Source organism: Phocoena phocoena, chromosome 20, assembly GCF_963924675.1.
Source record: "Phocoena phocoena chromosome 20, mPhoPho1.1, whole genome shotgun sequence".
Taxonomy (NCBI): Eukaryota; Metazoa; Chordata; class Mammalia; order Artiodactyla; family Phocoenidae; genus Phocoena; species Phocoena phocoena.
Window position 1 is genome coordinate 9,989,682 of NC_089238.1, and position 23,490 is coordinate 10,013,171.

The following is a 23,490-nucleotide window of genomic DNA, read 5'->3' on the forward strand; positions in this document are numbered from 1 at the left end:
CTTTATTGGGAAGACTCAGAACAAACAACCTACCCCCCACCTTCAAGCCTGGGGACGGAGGGCGGGGGATCTGCACCCTCCTCCCATATGTACACAACAGAATCCGCCTGGAGAAGGTGCCCCCGCTTGTGAGGGCTGAGGCAGCAGCTTTAACAACCGAGCGCTTGAGAGCCAAGCAAGCCCCTTTTCCTCTCCAGACTCAGTTTTCTCACTTGTAAAATGGGCTCAGGGGAAACCGATGCTACGGAGTTTCTCGCCAGCGCTGAAGATGTCCGATTCAGAAGGATGAGAACGTCGGAAGACTGACCAAGGGCCGCCCAAGGGTATGGGGGGTGCTAGATATCCTGGTTGGGTTCGCACAGCCCCTTCCACCTCCCTCCCCACCCAGCGCCTCTCCTCCAGCGCCGCGGGGGCTACGTGGCCTCAGGCCCCGGGGACAGGAGGCTGCCCCCAAAGCCCGCCTCGCGGTACTGATTGGGGAACATGTTGCTGCCCACGAGGCTGGCAGTGCCTCCGTCCCCGGGGCCCGGGGACTGGTACGAGTCCAGCGTCAGCGGCTCGGTGCCGGGGGGCTCCCCGACCGCGGCCCCTGCACCCCCATTGCCCGCGACAGCGCTGGTGAGTGGTGGCGCTGGGGGCAGCATGTCCAGCATGGTGAAAAGCGTGGGGGCAGCGGGGTCGTAGGCAAAGCCGTCGTCCAGGAGGTCCGGCTCGCAGGGGGGCTCCAGGCCTGGGAGGGATACGGTGCCCGGGAAGAAGTCTGTGTCTGGCAACAGTGCTGATGGCGGGAGGAACAGGCCTGCAGGGATGAGAAGAAAGAAGAAAGTATGGTGGGCTTTTAGGGTCGACCTCTGGCCAGGCCCTAACTCAAATGCCCCCTCTGTTGCTAAATGCTTTATCGGTGTGGCCTCTTATAATGCCAAGAAGAAACTCTGAGTAGGGACTATCACCGTTCTCTATCTCCCTTTTTTTGTTGTTGTTACAATAATTTTTTAAATTACAAATTACAAAGTTACAAAATATTTGTAATTACAAAATAATTACAATTTTTTGGTAATTTTTTGTTACAATAATTTTGTTGATGTACAGTATTATATGTTCCAGGTGTACAACATAGTAATTCACGATTTTTTAAGGTTATACTCCACATATAGTTATTATAAAATATTGGCTATATTCCCTGTGCTGTACAATATGTCCTTATAGCTTATTCATTTTATACATAGTAGTTTGTACCTCTTAATCCCCTGCCCCTATCTTGTCCCTCCTCCCTTTCCTCTCCCTACGGTAACCACTAGTTTGTTCTCTGTATCTGTGAGTCTGTTTCTTTTTTGTTATATTCACTAGCTTTTTTCTTTTTTAAGATTCCACATGTAAGTGGTATCATACAGTACTTGTCTTTCTCTGTCACTAAGCTTATGTCGTCCAAGTCCATCCATGTTGCTACAAGTGGCAAATTTTCTTTTTTTTTTTTTTATGGCTGAGTAGTATTTCATTGTGTATATGTACCACATCTTCTTTATCCATTTATTTACTGATGGACACTTGTTTCCATTTCTTGGCTAATGTAAATAATGCTTCTATGAACACTGGGGTGCATGTATCTTTTCAAATTAGTGTTTTCATTTTTTTAAAAATATATACCTGGAGTGGAATTACTGGGTCATATGGTATTTGCAAATGATATGACTGATAAAGGGTTAATATCCAAAATATAAACAGTTCATACAACTCAACATCAAAAATTAAAATTAAAAAATGGGCAGAAGACCTGAACAGACATTTTGCCAAAGAAGACATTACAGTTGGCCAAAAGGCACATGAAAAGATGCTCAACATCGTTAATCATTAGAGAAATGCAAATTAAAACCACAATGAGATAGCACCTCATACCTGTCAGGATGACTATCATCAGAAAGACACGAATAACAAATGTTGGCAAGGATGTAGGGAAAAGGGAACCCTCCTACACTGTTGGTAGAAGTGTAAATTGGTACAGCCACTGTGGGAAGCAGTTTGGAGGTTCCTCAAAAAACTAAAAATAGGATCATTCTCATTTAATAAGCAAACAGGCAAAATAACTTGCCCTCCACAGGTGAATTGCAGAAGCAGGGTTGAAACCATGCTCCTGTAGTGCTAGGGAGTTTTCCCCAAGAATGAGGAAGAAGAGGAGGCTCCAAAGCCCCCCCCCCAAATAAAGACAACCCGTAAAGTGAAACATCCACACCATGGGAGACCCAAGGGAGAAGTCACAAGCCCCAAAATTGTACAGTAAAATGGTAAGTGTCACTGTGGGAGAGTCTCTCTTTTTGAGATAAGACAAACCTCACCAGCAAAGGCTGACTACGCTTGTCTCAGAAAGAGACGCTGCACTGCTGGAACTCTTATTTCCCAGCCTCCCTTGTAGCTTGATGTGACTAAGTGCTGCTGGCTGAAATGTGGGCGTGATGGCTGCAGCTGCAGCAGCCACCTTGGACCATGAGGTGGAAACTATGAGCTGAAAATGGCAGGAGCTTGGGTCTCTGGTGATCATGCAGCCACCAAACCATCCATGGACCACCTACGTCTGGACTGTGTTTATGTGAGAGGGGAAATAATGTTCTATCCTATTGAAGCTCCTGTTATTTGGGGTTTTGCTATGAATGCAGTTAAACAAATGCAGGTGGCATTCCTGCTTTCTGGCAAGTTCCTAACATCTCCTGGGCACCAACTCTATGTCAGCCACTGTGCTAAATAACTGTGTGAGGTGACCTCACTAAATTCTGGAAGGAACCCTAAGAGGGAGGGTCTCCATCTGCAAGTTAAGTAAACTGAGGCCCAAAGAGGTCATACAGTGGCTAAACCGTGTCCTCAAATTCAAACCCAGTCTGATTCCAGAGGCCATGCTCCTAACCACCACACTCTAGTGCCAGGGCAGCTTTGCCACAAGGATGAGAGAGGGGAACTTTAGACACTGGGAAATCGGGGTGGTAGAACAAGTGGATGAACGACAGGTGGCTGATAAGGAGAGGCTTTGGGGATTGGGAATCGAAGGTTGATGAAATAGACTAGGATTGGGGGTTTCTAGGGGCAGAGCTGTTGGGCATTGGTTACAGTGGGTTGCGGGGACAACAGGTGATAACTGAAACCTTCAGGGTGGGACTGGCTGGAGTGGTCGCTGGGAGCTGGGCGCCGTGGGGTAGCTGGGGTGTTGGGGACAGCATTCGTAGAGCTAGTGGTCAGCGAGTGGGAGGGCGTTGGATGGCAGCCAGACAGGGTTAGAATTCATGGGAACTGGAGGCTGGCATGTGAGTTGAGACGAAGGCCGCGGTAGAAGAGGCCAGAGGGTGGCTGAATTCAAGGCTGGCTGGCTCTGACACCACCCCCATTTAGCCACCGTCTACTCCCTACTACTGGTTTCACATGTCATCACTAATCTGAACCTATGCCCAGGTGCAGCTCCCCACTCCACCTCAGACTGGCTGTGTGACCTTAGGCAAGAGACATCGCCTCTTTGGGCCTCAAGTTCTTCACCAGTAAAATGGTGGTGGGGTGTGGGGGGAGATGACAGCACCCACCCCCCCCCCCAGGGTGATTACCCAGATTAAGTGAGTAAGCACACACGAAGCAGTTATGTGATTATATAGTGTCTGTAAAAATAAGTACATTAAATTTTAAAAGGTCAATGAGGTAGGTATGTGGTGAGACTTTTCAGAGGAGCCCTGAAGCTCTGAGAGGTAGAGCAACTTGGTGAAGGTCACACAGCAGGTAAATGGCCCAGCGGAGAGCAGAGCCTCCAGACCGTGTCCAGAACCACTATTCTTTCCACTTTATGTTGCTGGCTAAGTGGTAAGGCACTGCCCTAGTAGGAGCCTCTGGGGGACCTGAAAAGGCCAGAAAAGCAGGGATGCAGCTCACCCTCGGCCCACCTTGCGGGCAGGGGCTTGCACTGAGCCAGGACCCACCTGAGCTGTGGCCGGGCAGGAAGTGATCAAGGAAGGCCGGCTTTTTCCTCCGCCGTTTGCTTTCGATGCCATGGGGGTCTGAGGGAAGACAGAGATGAGGACCCCTGGATCCCAACAGCCCCTCCTCCCCAACCTGGGGTGGGCCAGGGCAGTGGGGTCAGTCATCCCCTCCCAGTAACCTGGAGAGGGATGTGAAAAGGGGCAGAGTGAACACACCAGAGCTATTCAGCTCCCCAAGGACATCGGGCAGCCCCCGTTTCCGCTTCTTGTCCACACCGTAGCTGTCTGTTTAGGAGATACCAGAGGCATACAAAATAATCCATTAAAAATAAGAATTAATTAAGAATTAATTATAGAGACCATTTGGGAAGTTGTTATGCTGTTCTGGTTTTTGCCCAAACAATGCAAATAGATGTCCACATCTTAATCAGAATAAAACCCAAATCCACTTCTAGCTACACTGGAACGTCCCAGGCACTATGCTGCCTCAGGGCCTTTGCACTTGCTGTTCCCGCTGCTTAAAACACTCTTCCTCAACTCTTACCACTTCCCTGGAGAATTGCTTAGTCATCCTCCCATCCTCAGGTCAGCCATCCCCTCCTTTAGGAAGTTCTCCCTGAACCCTAAGGCTGGGTCAGGTGCCCCACTCTGGGCAATCCAAGTTCTGTAAGCAATTCCAATCCCAGCCCTGCCCACTCTGGTTGTCACCGTATGGGAATGGATCTGTGCCCCCTCTCCCCACAAGACTATGAGCCTCATAGGGTAGGGCTGGGGCTGTCTCAGTCACTGCTACGTTCCCAGCACTACCCAGCGAGGGCCAGGCATGAGCAGGCGTGCTGAGGGGAGGAATGATTAAATAGTCCCAAAATGTCATAAAATGGGTACTATTATTATTTCCATTTTGCACAGGAGGAGTCTGAGGCTAGGAGAAGCCAAGATCGCACAGCCAGTAAGCAGCAGACCAGGATTTGAACCCCAGTCTGTGCAACTCTGAGCCTGCATTCTACTTCTGCCTCTTCCCCTTTCCCCTTTGGGTCACCCCAAGCAAGACCAAAGACCTAGTCTCTGGGGCGGTGGGTCACCCTGGGTGGCCTTGGTTACCATGGTCCCGAGGCAGGTATGTGAAGGGCAGAGGCTCACTGCAGACCCCATCAGTAAGCCGCTGCAGGAAGACATTCACTGTCACAGGTTCAACAATCTCCAGGTCCTCGTAGGGTGGTGTCTTGAACACAATGGCAATCTGGCGGTGCACGTCGGCCTGGGAGAAGTCAGCCCGGCCTTCCCAGGAGGCTCTGCTGAATACCACCGATATATCCTCTGGCAGGAAAGTGCAGGTGTCAGCTGAGCCAGGACACTGGTCCACCAGAGACCCAACTCACTCAGCCTCCCCCAGAATCAACACCAATATTTCTAAGAACAAAACTAGTCATAATAAAACTAATCATAGTGGCAGCTAACTTTCTGTTAAGCACCTACCGTGTGCCAGTCGCTGACATACACACACACGCATGCACGCACACACACACGCACGCGCGCACACACACACACACACACACACACACTCATCTAATCCTTTAACAATCCAAAAGGCAGGTAGACTTAATATTTCCACCTTATCAGGGGCCCCCAAGACCACGATCAGATTCAGTGATTCACTAAGGGGACTCACAGGACTCATCATATAGTTGTACTCATGGTGGCTATGATTTATTACAGCAAAAAGACAGATGCACACGCAGTTAAGAGGAAAGGTGTGCCTGGAGCGAAGTCCAGAGGAAACCAGGTGCCAACTTCCAAGAGTTCTCCCCAGGGGACTCACACAGAACATGCACACCGCACACTGCTGCCCCCAGTGGCAACACACATGAAATGCTTCTACCAAGGAAGCACATTAGAGACTTACTGCCCAGGGTTTTTACTGGGAGTTGGTCAAGTAGGCTCCCTCTAACTGGCACATATCAAAATTCCAGACTCCCAGAAGGAAAGCAAATGATCCGCACAAACCATATTGTTTGTACGGTTTAGGTACAGTGAGCCACTCTTAACAGTCAGGGAATGGTAGGAGCCCTCTCAAAGTTCCCAAAAGCCAGCCACGGGTCAACCTTGTAAGCTGGGCTTCCAAACGCTAACAGTCTCAGACCTGCTATGTTAACTCTTTTCTAGACACCCACTTCATAGATGGGGAAACCGAGGCTTGGAGGGTTTAAGAGACTAACCCAAGGTCATACAGCTGGTAGCAGAATAGTCGGGATTCAGTATGCTACTCTGCCTACTATTTCTTTTTCTTGTCTTATTGCATTGCCTCTCATCACACTCATTCCATATACTGAGGCTTTATATGTGTTGGACAGACATGGTTTTCCTCTAAGACACATAACAATCCTATGAAAAAACTACCTTTAGGAAGTCCATTATATTGAGGGGAAAGCAAAGGCACAGGGAGGTTAAGTCACTTGTCCAAGGTCACAGAGTCAGCAAGTGGTGGAGCCAAGATGGGGACCCAGGCAGGCTAGAGCTCTTCACCACCAGCTGCTACAGCTTGAGGAAGTTACTGATATCTCTGGGCCTAGTTTCTTCACCTTCAAGAGGGAAAGTCATAGTACTCACCTCACAAGAGTTGTTAGGAGGATTAAATGAGTCACTCCAAGAAAAGGACTTAGAAGAGGGCTTAACATAATAGGTGCTCAGTCCATGTTAAGTATGATCGTTTTTATTAGTATTATGCAAAATACTAACTCCAGGTCTGGCACTCAGGAAATCCTCAGTAAATGCTAACTCTCTGTAGTGTAGATTTTAGGTGCGTGGGATCCCATCTCATCCTAACACCAGCTCATTTTAGGGATGAGGAAACAGGCTTAGCGTGGTGAAGTCACCTGCCCGAGATCAGTGAGTGAGTGAGTAACGGAACAGGACTCACATGCACCTCGAATCAATTGGGGTCAGACCCCAATTCCCAGACTCCTAACAGCCTCCTTGGCATTCCTCAGATTTCAGCTCAAATATCACCTCCTCTGGGAAGCCTTCCCAGATGCCCGGACCATGTCTGGACTTCCTGTTGTTCAATCTCAGCACTTTGTCTTCTTCCCTCTCAGCATTACTCACATTTGTAATTTGTCTTTCTTTCCCTACCTCCCTCTGAACTGAGAGCCGTGTGAGGGCAGAGGCTGGGCCTTTCTCTGTCACTGCTGTGTCCCAGCACTGCCTACCACAGAACCCAGCACAGAGGAGCCACCCAATAACCATTTGCTCATTCATTCAAAATCTTATAAGAACCTCCCACTCCTGGGTACATATCCAAAAGCATTGAACACAGGTGTTCAAACAAAAACTTACACAGAAGTGTTGAAAACAACACTATTCATAATAACCAAGAGGTGAAAGTAACCCAAATGCCCATTAACTGATGAATGGATAAACAAAATGGGATATATCCATATACGGAATGTTAGCCATAAAAAGGAACAAAGCACTGATACCTGCTACAGCATGGATGAACCTTCGTAACATTACGCTAAGTAAAAGAATCCAGACATAAAAGGCCACATATTTTATGATTCTATTATATAAAATGTCCAAAATAGGTAAATCCATAGAGACAGAAAATAGATTGGTGGATGCCAGAGGCTGGAAGAGAGGGGAATAGGAAGTCACTGCCTAATGAGTACTGGGTTTCTTTCTGGGGTGATGAAAGTGTTCCGGAACTAGAGAGTGGTGGTGGCACAACCTTGGGAATGTACTAAATATCAATAAAGTATACACTTTAAAATGTTTTGTTTTAAGAGTAAACCTTGCAGAAAAAAAGAAAAATAAAAGAGAGAGAGAGAGAGAATCAGGAAAAAAAAAAAAAAAGGTTTTTGGGTTTTTTTTCCCTGAGAACCTCATGTGTGCTTGGCCCTAGACTGGGTGGTTCTGGGGACACAGCTGCTCACCAGGATGCTCCCAGGTCCTGCCCAGACAACCCAGTGGCGGGAGGGTGGGGATGGAGATAGATGTTAACTATATAACCATACAACCTAAGAAACGATTGTGCGGGGATTCTTGAGGCTGTAGCATGTTCTCCTACCCTCCTCCCCTCTCACTGCCCTCCTGCCCCATTGGCCTCACTGTTCCTCCAACAACTAGGCCTGCTCCTACCACAGGACCTTTGCACTTGCCGTTCCCTCTGCTGGAACACTCTTCCTCACATGGCCACACAGATTCTTTGTGGCTCCAGTGTCACCCACCTCCTGAGAGCGGTCCTCCCTGGCCCCACTAAGTCAAACTGCGCCCCACAACACCTCCAGCCATCTCTCTCTATCCCCTTCCTCAGCATTATCTATCTCCAGATACTACTTTTTCACCACCTTCCTGATTTTTTTTCAACTCCCTTTCTTTATTTTTTATTTTTCCTCCCAGAAGCACAGACCACCTGGATTCAAATCCTGTCTCTACCTGACTACCTCTGTGACCTTGAGCAAGTTACTTAATCTTTCTGTGCCTCCGTTTCCTCATCTGTAAACGGGGAATAAGAGAATCTACCTCATAGAACTGTTAGGCAATTAGATGATTGAATAAATGACGTATACAAAGTGCTTAGGACAGAGTTTGGCACTTAATAAGAGCAAGATAGGCTTCCCTGATGGCACCGTGGTTGAGGATCCGCCTGCCAACGCAGAGGACACGGGTTCGAGCCCTGGTCCGGGAAGATCCCGCATGCCGCGGAGCAACTAAGCCCGTGTGCCATAACTACTGAGTCTGCGCTCTAGAGCCCGCTAGACACAACTACTGAGCCCACGTGCTGCAGCTACGGAAGCCTGCGTGCCTAGAGCCCATGCTCTACAAGAGAAGTCACCGCAATGAGAAGCCCGTGGGCACCGCAATGAAGAGTAGCCCCCGCTCGCCACAACTAGAGAAAGCTCACGCGCAGCAACGAAGACCCAAGGCAGCCAAAAATAAATAAAATTTAAATAAATAAATGTGGAATTAAAAAAAAAAAAAAAAGATCCCGCATGCAGCAACGAAGATCCCACGTGCTGCAACTAAGACCCAGCGCAGCCAAATAAATAAATAAATATTAAAAAAAGAAAAAAGAGAAAGCTCTCCCCCCAGGCAATCCTGGGCTGTTTTTTCTTTTTAAAAAAATCCTGTTTTTAATTGGTCCAATGGTTAAGACTCCGCCCTTCCAATGCCGGGGGCGCGGGCCAAAAAAAAATTTTTTTAAAACCAACAAAAACCAACAAAAAAACCCAAAAACCCTATTTGGAAAAAGGTTTTGACATTTGAACAGATGTGGAAACATCGTCCATTTTCTCCATTCGTAGCCCTGATCCAACTGTCATAAAGCATTTATTTATGCACCTCCACGATTTTAATACCAGAGTCCCCCCCGGAGCTCATGATGGCAAGGCCTGCCAGGTACCCAGCGCAGGCCAGCACTGTTTGTTTGTGCCTCCTTCTTTGTTCATGAATGAGTGAGCAGGTGAGCGAGTGACTCAGTGAGTGAATGAATCAATGGGCTATTTCTGTCTGCCTCCACAACCAAAGCTCTGGACCCTTCCACTCGGCTCCCCTGGTTAACTGGCTCTTCTTCACCCTCTCATCCTCCGGGCTCCCCAGCTGCCCCTGCAAGCCGGCAGACCCCACTCCACCCACTCGCTGCCCCAGGCCCCTCACCTTTCTGCACCTTGTCGCACAGCAGGTAGAGCTCCTCGCCACCCGTGCACGGCCCGCTCTCCTTGTTGATTCGGCAAATCCGCAGCTCTGACGTGTTTGTGGACTCTGGGAAAGAGGAGAGGAAGGGGCACACAGAAAAAACGAGAATTCAGTCATCAAACCCTTACCAGGTACCCCATGGGTGCCCACCCTGGGGTGTGGAGAGGTGGGAAATGGAGAAGCCAGGGTGCCTGATCCTTCTGGAACCTGTGGTCCAGGTGGAAAAAGAAGATGCCCAGGCAGGAGGGGTTAATGGACGATCATGAGTCCTCCGTGCTGAGGTCCGGTGAGTGTCTGCCCAAAAGGGAGACCCTCAGACCTCAGGGAGGGGTTGGTGGGGTCAGGAGTCAGGGATGAGTCTTAGATGAGGGCTAATGGCCTGAAACTTGTAGTGGACACATGTTGTTTTGCCAGTCTAGCAGTCCTGGCCCTTCTTTTGTTAACAGCCCCCCCCCAGTTTTCCTTTAAGGAACCACCCCCCACCTCAGTCATGGGGATTGGGTAGGGCGGAGCCCACTCCCAGCTCAGCAGTGATCATTTGCCCTAGACCTGGCCAATCAGAGCATCGCCTCCTTCTGGCTACAGCTGATTAGTCAGAGAGGAGGACATGACTAAAACTAGGCCAATGAGAGACAGCCCTGGGACTTTGAGCAAAAATGCTGAGTAAGAGAATCTCTCTTTGGGAGCAGGGGAGAAGTGTCATGCTGGTAGGATGTAAGACTAGAGCTACGTACAGTTATTTTGCCCCTGCATGGGAGGGCCCTGCCAAGAGTGACTCTAACATAAAGGAAGCATGGCTAAGAGATGGAAAGAGATCCCTAACGACATCACTGAGAACCTGGATGCAGCCAGACCTGAAGCACCGTGCTACCTCTGGATAGTTTTAGTTAATGGAACAAATTCTTCTTTTTTTCCTTATTTGAGTTGGGATTCTATCCCTTGCACCCATAAAAGTCCTGATTGAGTTAATATCCCTGCCCATTTTGATGCTTGTGGCAGTCACTGTAGGCTGGCTAAAATCTCACAGCCATTCCCAATCTTCTCTTCCATACCTGTACCCCTCTACAGAGGATGAAAAACCTAGATACTTGCTTTCTCAGATTCTCTTGCAACTAAGGGTGGCCGTGGGACCAAGTTCTGGCCAATGAGACATAAGGAGATGTCTACCAGGGTGATTCTGAGGAATATATTATTTTCTCTATGAAAGAGAGAGAGATTATTACTCATGCTGCCTCTTCTCAAGGGCTACCTAGTATAGTTGTACTGGTAGTGCATTCTGCAACACCAGAAAGCCCCATTCCCAGAGGCTACCTAGTAAATGCTGACCCTTAGAATTGGGCAGTGTACAGCCTGCACACCACACAGGGTGTCACTGCCCATCATGCCTTGAACACAGACATGATGTCTGGAGCTGCGGCAGCCAGTTCATGACCATGAGGGAAAGCCCAAGAGATTCACAGAGCTGCTGAACCAGCACCCTGATACAGCTGAGCAGCTGAATCAACAGGAACAGCCTTAATAACTGAGGAAAAAAAAAAAAGAACTCCCTGTTTGTTCATGCCATTGTATGCGGGGCTTTCTGGTACCTGCAGCCAAAGACAACCCTAATGGAACAGCACCCTCGACTCACTCTTGTCGTAGACGGGCTCAGAGAGCACAGGGTCCATCCGGCGCATCTGTCCTTGCTGGTCCCTGTATGAGGCCTGGAAGCAAATCCTCACGACATTCATGTCCACCTCCTGATGGTTCTTCAGGGACCCAGCTGCGGGAGAGATATGGGAAGGCTGAGTGTGGGGGGTGGAGACCCTGGTGGGGGGATGGGGGACAGGGAAGGGACGGGGCTGTGGTGATGGTGGATACTGGAGAAGGCGAGGGGACAGGGGTGGCAGAGGGGGCGAGGGGTCTGAGAGGACAGGATGCTGAGGCTAGGCGTGGGGACTCACCATTGTAGGGGTCGATGCCCAGCTGAATCTTCCGCTCAATGGCTGCCTCGATCTCCTTCTTCCTCACACACTGGATGCCCAGGTTGTTAAAGCTGAGTCGGGGGGAAGGGGGCAAGGGGGGTAATCCTGAGGGGGCAGGTGTAGCCCTAACCCACAGGACGGCTCTGGTAGATGCTGTCTCAGGGCTCACAGTCTCAGAGGCTGAGGCCCCCCAGGCCCAGGGGTCCCAGCATTGGGAGGGGACTGGGGTTCAAACCTTTCAGGGGTGTGGAGAATTCTTGAGAGAACTTATCTTTACCACAGGAAAGCACCTGTTGACCTCACTTATAATAAGAAAACTGCAAATTAAACAGCAATGTGATGCCAATTTTTTAAAAAACTCATCAAAACAGCAGAGATCAAAACATCTGACCATACCCTTTGCCGGTGATATTGTGGAGAATCAGGCACTCTCACCCATGGCTGGCGGGACTGTAAATTGCCCCAGCAATCACATATTGGAGGACAACATGGCAGTATTCATTCATTCTACCAATATTTCTTGAGCACCTACTGTGTGCCAGGGACTGTGCTAGGCACTGGGGGATACAGCAGGGAACAAAAGAGATAAAATCCCTGCTTTCATGGAGCTGACATTTTCGCTAAGTTTATAAATCACTAAAAGTATAAATGCACAAACTTGGGGCCAGCAATTTCATTTTTAGTAATTCATCCTGCAGAAGAAAGAGTATATATGTGAAGCTGTTCACTGAAGCACAGTTAGGGATAGAGCAACAGAGATTGGAACCATTGTGGGTGCCCATTCATAGGGACTTAATTAATTTTGTGTGCATCCATACATTGGAATACTATGCAGTCAATAAAAAGGACAGGACAGCTCTAAATGTACTGATGGGAATTATCTCTAAGATGTACTGGAACATAAAAACAAGGTGCAAATGTCTGCTACCATTCATAAGGGAAGGAAAAAAATATAAATGCATAGCATATCTTTAGCTGCCTCCAGAGAGGGGCACTGGTGGCCAGAGGACCAAAGATGGAAGGAAATTTATTTTTCACTGCACACCCTTTCTGAACCTTTACATTTTTTAATTAAAAACATATAAATTATAAAGCGAAAGAAAGAATGGGACTTGCAGCCAAGTCAGGTCTGCAGTCAAATTCCAGCTCTGCCATTGGCTATCTGGGCTCTTTCGCCTCTCTGAGCCTCAGTTTCCTCCTCTACAAAATGGGGATAAATATAATTCGTGTTAATGTGTGTGCGGCAGGGTTCCAGGCCCAGGTAAGACCCTCCACGGCCCCCAGGCCTCAGTTTCCCCATCTAGGAAATGCAGTGGGGAGAGTCTGGCTAAGCTGCCTCTGCTCCTAAGGTTTTCTGGGGTGATCCTCAGCCCCTCAAAATCTCCGTGACCAAGGGTGAGGGGACAGGGCTCAGGTACCTGTGCCGGGGGCTGACATGAGGCCGGAGCCGCACCCTGCAGACACCGTCCGTGCAGTCTTTCCCCACGAGACTGTGAGGGTGAACGCGGTGAGGCCAGTCCTTCCACACCAGGCACGCGGTCACCTCCACCTCCCGCAGCCCTCCACAATCCCGGAGCTGCAGGAAGACAGGTGCTCTTGGGGTCCCTTTGCAAACACCTGCACCCATCCAAGCCTCCTTTGGTAGCTCCCCGCCCCTCCCCTCTCCCCCGACGAAGACCCCTCCAGGATCCTAAACCGGAGGCTTCCAACCTGGGGGCCTCATAACATGAGAGCTGCCCCACAGATGTGCCTTCTCTCGCCACTCGACTTTAAAAACATTGCATGCACACAAGGTCTCCAAGTACAGCCCACAGATAACATACTGATTGTGGAGAGACCAGGTAGACACCACCTTAACCATATGATCAAGGTCAGCGTCACCACTACAGGGCCAAAGTAACACAGGCATCCCCTGATTGGATGTACTGGGAAGAACACGTCACTTCTATGACAGCCCCTTCAGAAGTGCATCACTGGAATCTAATCAGGAGGAAACATCAGAAAAGCCCAAACTGTGGTAATCTGGTCAGACATGAAAGACAATAAAAATACGGGTGTCATACTTTGGGTTAAAAGAGAACAAAAAATGTATTTTGACCTGGCTGGTAGTTACACAGTGTATATATATATATATATATGTCAAAATTCCTAGAGCTATACACTTAAGATTTGATAAAATATAACTCAATTTCAAAAAAAAAAAAAAAGAGGAGAGAGGCTACAGAGACACGATAACCAAATGCAACATAGGATCCTTGATTGGATCCTGGATTGGGGGGGGAACAATTATAAAACACACATTTGGGGGACAATTGGGAAATTTAAGTATGGACTGTATATTAGATGATATTATGGAATATTACTAATTTTCCTAGGGATGGTAATGAGTGTCCTAGACATGCAGGAGCTTATTTTTAGGAGATGCCCATTGAAGTATGTAGAGGTGAAATAACATGATATTTACAACTTATCTGCAAATGGGTCCGCAAAAAACACAATGTGTATTTGTGTGTGTGTGAGCGCTGTGCATGCGTGTATGTGTGTGTTTGTGTGTATGGAGAGAGAGTGACAGATACAGCGAGTGGGGCCAAATGTCAACTGGTACGTATAGGTGAAGGGTACACAGGTGCTTATGGTACTCTTAATTTTTCTGGAGATTAAAATTTTTTTCATCTAAACTCATCAAAATGTGTACATTAAATACATGCATTGTTTGTATATCAGTTATACCTCAATGAAACAAACAAACAAAAAACCTAGAAAACAAAAGATTTAAAGGATTTTTTTTTTTTCAGAATAAAAAGTTGGGGCAGGGTGGGGGAGGGAAGGACTTGGAGTCTGGGGTCAGCAGATGCAATCTCATATATAGGATGGATAAACAACAAGGTCCTACTGTATATCAGAGAACTCTATTCAATACCCTGTGATAAACCATGATGGAAAAGAACATGAAATAGAATATATATATATATATATATATATGTATAACTGAATCACTTTGCTGTACAGCAGAGATTAACACAACATTGTAAACCAACTATACTTCAATAAAATAATGTTTTTTAAAAGTTGGGGAAAATCTGGAGCTTACATTTTAAAAGTATGAGACATCACGTTATTCCAGATTTCCAGATTCTCTTTTTTAAAAGAGAAGTTATGGCAACTGGGGCTGGACTTCTACTCAGCAGTCACGTGGGGCAGCAGATAGAAACTATCCCCTTGAGACAGGACCCAGACCCACGTGGCCGCTTGGCTTTCCTGCGTCACTCACAGGGCCCTAACTGGCATGAAAGAACCACAAAAGCCTGCTCCGAATGTGTAAAGCCTGTGCCTATAAAATACAATGAACAGGTGCGTCTCAGTGAGGGAGTACTGCCCTCTAGGGGGCGTTTGGGATACTGAGGACAATTCTGGTTGACACTGGGATCGGGACCCACAGCAGGCAGTACAGGGCCACAGATGCTACACAGCCTGCAATACCAGGACAGTCCCACACAAGTCCTGCAAGACCTCTGAATGTCCCGCCAACATTCACATCAGTGACAAACCTGTTTTAACTGGTCAGAAGCCAGAACCTCCTTCCATTTTACATGTACAGTATTTTTTCCCATAACTTTCAAATACACTGAATTTTCAAGGACTGCAATCACCATGTTAATTGAGAGAAGACTGGTTTCATTTGAACTCAGAATTGTTCACTACTTTGGTGGCCTTTTTTTTTTTTGCTGTGCCACTGGACTGCCAGGGAATTCCCAACTGTTCACCATTTTGGAAAATCCTGTCACCTATGGCCACGCTGGACTTGTGGCATTTAAGTCGCCAAGTCCCCACGCTGAGTCGGGCTGCATTCATGCTGCTGTATTAATGAAATCCAAAGCAACTGCTACTTTGTTTTCATTTCCCTGAGGCTCTGCCCAAGCATTTACATACTGAAATAAATGTGCTTGTATAGGCTGTATAATTTCCCTTTTATTTCTCCTTCATACTAAAGTTGGGGCATTATGGATTTCAGGGATGATTATGAGTAGACAATTTATATTGAGTAGACAAATTTCATTGAGTCAGATGGGTTAAAACCATTAGTTTAACCAGCTCCCTGATGTAACATTAGGAGATTCTGAAAAGCAAGATTTCTGCAAGGCTGAAAGCTTTTCATCCTTTTTTTTTGGCTGCACTATGCAGCATGTGGGATCTTAGCTCCCTGACCAAGAATAGAACCCGCGGCTCCTGCAGTGGAAGCTCGGAGTCTTAACCGCTCGACCGCCAGGGAAGTCACGAAAGCTTTTCGTCTTTGAGATGTCATGCGAGATTGTGGATAGACGTTAGGCCTTGAAGTCAGTCAGAACTGGTACCAAACCAGGCTCTACCTGGTGATAAACCTCTCTGGTCTTACCATCCTTATCTGTAAAATAGGTACTAAGTACCTGGCACACGAGAGCACTTAGTAAATGGCAGTAATCACTACAATGAATCTGCTGTGTACCCTTGTGCAAGTAACTGACACTCTCTGAGCCTCAGTTTCCTCCTCTAAAAGATGGGGATGAAAATACTAAATCGAAATTCGGAGTCAGGTCACCCCCTATTGTTGGACATTTACTGTTCTAACTCTCTGAAATCAAAACCAACACAAAGCTAGAATAACTGCCTGGAAAGACTTAGAAATAAAAAGTTGGGGAAAACACAGCCTCAAAATATCACCCCACAGGTAATGTACTAATTACAAAGGGAAAGCTATACCTTTTCAATGGTGGTCACTCCCTGTTATGGGCTAAACTGCATACCCCCAAAATTCATATGTTGTAGCTCTAGCTCCCAGTACCTCAGAATGTGACTGTATTTGGAGATAGAGCCTTTAAAGAGGTGAGTCAATTAATGAGGCCTTAGGGTGGGTCCTAATCCAGTCTCCTCATGGCCTTATAAGAAGAGGTAATTTGGACACACAAAGAGTGTGCTAACACTGTGGACACTGGACACACCAGTGCTGACACAGAGGAAAGACCAAGTGAGGACACAGCGAGAAGGCAGCCGTCTGCAAGCCCAGGAGAGAGGCCTCAGAGGAAACCAGCCCTGCTAATAGCTCGGTTTTGGACTTCCAGCCTCCAGAACTGTGAGACAGTAACTTCCTGTGGTTCAAGGCACGCAGTCTGTGGTACTTTGTTACGGCAGCCCGAGCTGACTAATACACCACCTTCACCACGGGCTCCGACTCAGCATCAGATATTAAACTGCCACTCCATGGCCATGATGTGAGATGCCTAGAGGGCCACAGCACCACCGCTGGGGTATTCCCACCAAAATGAATCACCTCATCTAATCTGGAAACAGCCAATAAATTCGGAATGTGGGACATTCTACAAAACGCCTTTCCTGTCCTCCACGAATGTCCCTGTCCTGAAATGCAAAGACAGACTGAGGAATGAACCCAAGTCAAAAGATACCAAAGACACCTGTCTTCCTCTGTTTGGGCTGCTGTGACAAAATACCATGAACTGGGTGGCGTATACACAACAGAAATTTATTTCTTGACAGTTCTGGAGGCTGGAAGCCCAAGACCAGGGCGACAGCACGATTGGGTTCTGGTGAGGGCCTCTTTTGGGTGCAGACTGTGTCACTGTGACCTCACGTGGTGGAAGGGACCTTCCCCATCACCTTCTGGGTTAGGGTTTCAATATATGAATTGGAGGGTGGGGGACACAAACATTCAGACCATAGCAGCACCTGTCAACTAAAGGCAGCACGTGATCCTGGACTGGATTTTAAACAAACAGACAAGAAAAGAAACAGGCATAAAGGATATCTGGGGTCAGCTGGGATCACTAGACTATGGACTTAATCTTAGATAATATTCTTGCATCAATATTATGTTTCTAGAATGTGATAACAGCACTGTGATTAGACAAGGTCCTACATTGTGGAAAAAAGTCATGGCTCTAGAGAGATACAGGCTGAAACATTCTGAGTGAAGTGTCATATCTCTGACTCACTTTCAAATCTTCCTCCGTAAATGTCTATATAAAGAGAGGCAGGCTTCCCTGGTGGCGCAGTGGTTAAGAACCTGCCTGCCAATGCAGGGGACATGGGTTCAAGCCCTGGTCCAGGAAGATCCCACATGCCGCGGAGCAACTAAGCTCGTAAGCCACAACTACTGAAGCCTGTGCACCTAGAGCCTGTGCTCCACAACAAGAGAAACCACCGCCATGAGAAGCCCACACACCACAACAAAGAGTAGCCCCCGCTCACCGCAGCTAGAGAAAGCTGGCGTGCAGCAACGAAGACCCAACACAGCCAGGACTAAAGTAAATAAAATAAATAAATTTATTTTAAAAAAAAGAAAAAAAGAGAGAGAGGCATTGGGGATTCCCTGGCGGTCCAGTGGTTAGGACTCTGTGTTTTCACTGCCAAGGGCCCGGGTTCATTCCCTGGTCCAGGAACTAGGATCCCACAAGCCTCGCGGCATGGCCAAAAAAATAAACCAAGAGAGAGGCATAAAGCAAATGTGGCAAAAGGATGCGGGTGTTCATTGCGCTATCCTTGTCTATTTTGCATAGGTTTAAAATTTTTCCAAAAAATTTGAGACATAAAGTTGAAAAAATATCCCTTATCAAATTGGAAAAACAGACAAAATGCTTAAAGATAAATGAGGGGCTACAAAATTGTCCCTTAACGTACCACACTTGCCCATTCCTGAAAAGCCAGTGATGGAATATACGCTTCAAAGTAAACCGTTCTTTTCACCAGAATGTCCCGCTAACATGCTACTTCTGGCCACAACGCCTGGAGCCAAATCCAATAACAACAACTACAACCACCTGTCTGAGTAAGGGGTCCTGCACACCAGTGCTGGGCCATCTCCCTGGTTTCCTCACAGTGTCCTGTGGGGGCAGGAGCTTCATCCCCATTTTACAGATGAGGAAACTGAGGCCAAGGGAAGCACTGGACTTGCCCTACATTTACAGCTGGTAAATGGCAGTGCCAGGACCAAAGCCCAAGTCTTTCTGACCCTAAAATCCAAACTTGTTGGGGTAGGACAGGGTTGCTCTGCTAATCCCCCAAGTAAAGCTCTGAGTACAAATCCCACTGAGGAAGAGGAGAGGGAAACAGATCTCACACGAGGGAGCTGGGACCTGGGGCCAGGGTCAGGGATGGCGTCCCTGAGGTGGGCTGAGGCCTCACGGGTGAATAGGAGGTGACCAGGCTGCAGGTGGAAAGCACTCCAGGCAGGAGGAATGGCACAGGCAAAGGGCTGGTGGCTGGATGGTGGTGAGTGAGGAGGGCTGGATGGGAATGGGCAGGAGAAGCCGGACCATGAAAGGTCTTAGAGGCTCAGGGAGGATCTTGGGTTTCCTCCTGAGGGTGCTAGGGAGCCAAAGGAGGGTTCTGAACAGGGGAGAGGAGCAGATGTGTAATTTAACAGCACCCCTCTGGCGGTCTTGTATGGGGAAATCTGGAGGAGACTGAGAGCTGGTCACCAGGGAGGAAGCTGGAGGTCAGGGAGCAGATGAGCCCGGGATCCAGGGCTGGTGGGATGGTGAGGACATAATTCAGGGTCCACAGACACTTGGGCAAAGATCCAGAAACACATGAAGTCTCCATATTGGAAAGGCACATGAACCAGGCCTCTCAGAAATCACTGGGAGAGACAGTCATGCATGCAACCCCCCGGGCAGGGCAACTTGGCAACAGCCGTCAAATTATCTTTGACGGGCAATCCCACTTCCAGAAGTTGTTTTCTTTTTTTTAACTTTTATTTTTTGGCCATGCCACACAGCTTGCAGGATCTTAGTTCCCCCACCTGGAATCAAACCCGTGCCCCCTGCAGTGGAAGCGTAGAGTCTTAACCACTGGACTGTCAGGGAAGTCCTAAAATGTGTTTTTTTTAACTTAAGAATATATCTTGGAGCTGAGCTCACATCAGCATGACTGAAGCTGCCTTATTCTCTTTACCATCTCATCCCACCGTGTGGACATAGGATACTATATTGTGCAAGTCTCCTATTGGTGGACATTTTGGTTGTTTCCTGTTTCCCGCTATTAAGAGCAGGGCTGTAGAGAACGACTCAGTTCATCTATTATTTCCTTCATGTGTGTCACTCAAATAACTTCTGGAAGGGAATCTGGTGGTCCAGTGGTTAGGACTCCATGTTTCCACTGGCCTGGGTTCAATCCCTGGTTGGGGAAATAGATCCCACAAGCTGCATGGCACAGCCAAAAAAACCCAAAAAACGAAAAAGCCCACACATTTTATATACACACGCGCACGCACGCTCCCCTTTATGTACAAAAGGGGGATAGTATATACGTATATATATATTTGCCTGTATAATCATTAATCATAAAATACTCCTGAAAGGCTCCATGAGATATTGATAACAATGGTCACCTCTGGGTGGCGGGGGGAACCTGGAGGCAGGAATGGGGGACTTTTGTTCATTTTAATTTAATTTAAATTATGTTAATTTAACATGACTCTTCATATTTTTGAACGTTTTGATCCACATCATATGATTCAAAATTTTAAAACAAAATAAAGGGCTTCCCTGGTGGCACAGTGGTTAAGAATCTGCCTGCCAATGCTGGGGACACGGGTTCGAGCTCTGGTCCAGGAAGATCCCACATGCCGCAGAGCACCTAAGCCCCAGCACCACAACTACTGGAGCCTGGGCTCGCAACAAGAGAAGCCACCGCAACGAGAAGCCCATGCACTGCAATGAAGAGCAGCCCCCGCTCGCTGCAACTAGAGAAAGCACGCGCAGCAACAAAGACCCAACAGAGCCAAAAATAAAATAAAAAATAAAATAAAATAAAGATGGGTATAGTTGAAAATCTTGTCTGTACCTTATCCATTCAGCACTGCCTCCAAAAAAGAATTCACCTGTATTTGTTTTCCTTTCCAGAGTTTCTGTACGCAAATACTACCAAATACAAATTGAAAATCTTATTTTCCCTTCTTTTTGACACACACGGTAGTACAGTTTACCTTGAACAATGTGGGGAGTGGGGGAGGGAGTGCTGGGGCACCGACCCTGCCTGCAGTGGGAAATCCACCTATAACTTATAGCTAGTCCTCAGTATCCGTGTTTCTGCGGTTCCGCCTGGGGGGATTCCAACAACTGGGGATCGTATTTACTGTTGAAAAAAATCCCCGTTTGGGCTTCCCTGGTGGCACAGTGGTTGAGAGTCCGCCTGCCGATGTAGGGGATGCGGGTTCGTGACCCGGTCCGGGAAGATCCCACATGCCGAGGAGGGGCTGGGCCCGTGAGCCATGGCCGCTGAGCCTGCGCGTCCGGAGCCTGTGCTCCGCAGCGGGAGAGGCCACAACAGTGAGAGGCCCAAAAATCCCCGTTTAAGCGGACCCGCCCAGTTCAAACCCATGTTGTTCAAGGGTCAACTGTATAATACCCACAAAATTCTGCACCTCAATTTAAACAAAATGAATATATCTTGGAGATGGATACTTCCACATCAGTACCTAAGGGATGGCTTCATTTTAAATTTTTTCTGTATTAACTGTATGTGTTTATATTTACCTGCACACTTACACAGATACATTTGTCCCTGCTGCATAGGACTGCAATCGGTAGATTATCGATTATTTCACCAGTCCCCTGATGACTAACACGGAAACTTCCAATTCTTCTCTATACAAACAAGGCTGCAAGGGAGAAACTTGTACGTCCCTCTTTCACCCAGATGCAGGCATATCTACATGATAAGTTCCTAGAAGTGGAATGGCCCGGCCTAAGAGTAATAATGATAATAATTATACTAGTAATACTAGAAGCTCTCTCAATCGAGCACCCACCATGTTGGAGGTACTTGGCGTGTATAAGTAACTCATTTACTCCTCCCAACAACCCCAGGTGCTTGGTTATTATTATAATTCAGTTTTTTAATTTGTTTTCTGGCCACACCACAGGGCCTGCAGGATCCTAGTTCCCCAACCAGGGATCGAACCCGAGTCCCCAGCAGTGTAAGTGTGGAGTCCCAACCATTGGACCGCCAGGGAAGTCCGTATTATCCCATTTTGTAGAGGAGGAGGCACAGAGGGACCGAGTAACCTGCCCAAGGCAGTACCTGGATTCGAATCCAGATACTCTGATTCTTTTTTTTTTTTTTTTTTTTTTCAGTATGTGGGCCTCTCACTGTTGTGGCCTCCCCCATTGCGGAGCACAGGCTCCGGATGCGCAGGCTCAGTGGCCATGGCTCACGGGCCCATCCGCTCCGCGGCATGTGGGATCTTCCCGGACCGGGGCATGAACCCGTGTCCCCTGCATCGGCAGGCGGACTCTCAACCACTGCGCCACCAGGGAAGCCCCAGATACTCTGATTCTTAAGGCCTCACTGGTGAACCAGGAGGCTACCAATGATAATTTTGACCAATACTGTCAAACTGCCGGGAAGAAGGCCTTTCTTTGAATGCCCTTTAAATTTAAGGCCAAGCGACAGTGGTGTCAGCTGCTCCAACAATAGCAACAGCAATAATAATAACCACCATAAAATACATGAATAATGAAATACATGCATATGGATCTCCGGGGCGGGTGACACGCGAGTCCCACCGCCCCTGGTGCCCACCTCGATGGCGGGCAGCGTCTTGCTGGCCTCTGTGCTGCTCTCCCCGAGGATGCTGCCGGCCGAGCGGCCCTCGCACTCGTAGCGGAAGCGCATGCCGCGCTGCTTGGGCTGCTCGGTGATGATCAGGTGCGGCCGCGGCCCGGGGCCCGGAGCCGGGGGCACTAGCCGGCCCAGAGGGCAGCCCCAGGGCGGCGGCGTGGCCGGGGGCGGGGGCGCCGCGGCGCCCAGGGTGACGGTGCTCAGGGAGGCCGCCCCGCGAGACACCAGGCGCGGCATCCCCTCGCCCGGGCCCGGCTGCGCCCCCTCCAGGCCGAAGCCATTCTCCTTGATGTACTCGTCGATGATCTCTGCGGGAGAAGCAAAACCTAGGGATGATGCTGATTGTCAAAGAAAAGGCTTTTTTTACCCCCAGACTTGTGCTGCTCTCGCCTTTTCCCGTCCGTTCATTTCTTCAAGACATATTTCTTGTGGGCCAAGGGCAGGGGCGTCAGCTCCGAACACAGAAAAGCCCCTGCCCTCCTTCTTGGAAACAGACGCGTAGCGTCCCCCCGTTTCTTGAAGCCCCAAACCCCAGGGGTCGGCCTGGTTTCTCCTTCTCCTGCACCCTCCTGTCCACCCACCTCCGAAACAGCTCCTGAACCCATGCCTCCATCACCTCTCACCTGGATCAAGGTAGAACCAAGTCACAGGTACCCCTGCCTCCATCTTGCCCCATTTAATAACAACGAGAATAACAGGTGCTCTGCCCAAGCCGTTCCCATCTCAGAAAGCAGCACCACCGTCCACGGTGCTCAAGCTGTAAGGATGCACATCTTTATCAGCTGCTTACGATCGCACATCTACTATGTCCAATCCATGAACTTCTCCTGCCTCTACCTCAAATATACATTTACGTTCCCACCACCTGTCCCCACGCCCACTGCTCCCTCCCTGGGCCACCCTCCGTCATTCTCCATCTGAACCACTACTCCTGTTCCCCACCTCGCCTCTTCCAGTCTATCTGCCAAACACAGCCAGAGGGATCTGATGTCAGACCCTGTCCCCTTCTGAACAGAAGCCTCCAGTGGCTCCCATCTCCCTAAGAGTCAAAGTCAACACCTTCCCCATATAAAACTCTCTCCAAACTCCACTCATCTCAGGAAAACAGGACAAAGACAAAACCCACACCCCCGACCTTGGCCACAGAGCCTTCTGTGGACGGGCCCCCTCTGTCCTGGGCTTCTTGCCTCCCACTGCCCCCTGTCATCATGCTCTGGCCTCTTTTCTGTCACTTGCACCCACCAAGCCCGGCCCTCCCTCTTCAGGGCATTGGACTG

General features: G+C 48.4%; 1 protein-coding gene across 1 annotated transcript in view; it reads right to left on the reverse strand.

Annotated features, from left to right (window-relative positions):
- Positions 1-413: 413 nt before the first annotated feature.
- The window catches only part of RELB (RELB proto-oncogene, NF-kB subunit), a 28,689-nt gene continuing 5,612 nt past the window's right edge, over positions 414-23,490 (reverse strand). The window contains exons 5-13 of the mRNA XM_065898295.1: positions 22,175-22,521; positions 13,018-13,175; positions 11,579-11,670; positions 11,266-11,397; positions 9,597-9,701; positions 5,046-5,261; positions 4,161-4,229; positions 3,945-4,022; positions 414-799 (exon numbers count right to left, since the gene is read on the reverse strand). Coding sequence (XP_065754367.1) covers positions 414-799; positions 3,945-4,022; positions 4,161-4,229; positions 5,046-5,261; positions 9,597-9,701; positions 11,266-11,397; positions 11,579-11,670; positions 13,018-13,175; positions 22,175-22,521 — 1,583 coding nt within the window. The remainder of the gene's footprint in view (positions 800-3,944; positions 4,023-4,160; positions 4,230-5,045; positions 5,262-9,596; positions 9,702-11,265; positions 11,398-11,578; positions 11,671-13,017; positions 13,176-22,174; positions 22,522-23,490) is intronic.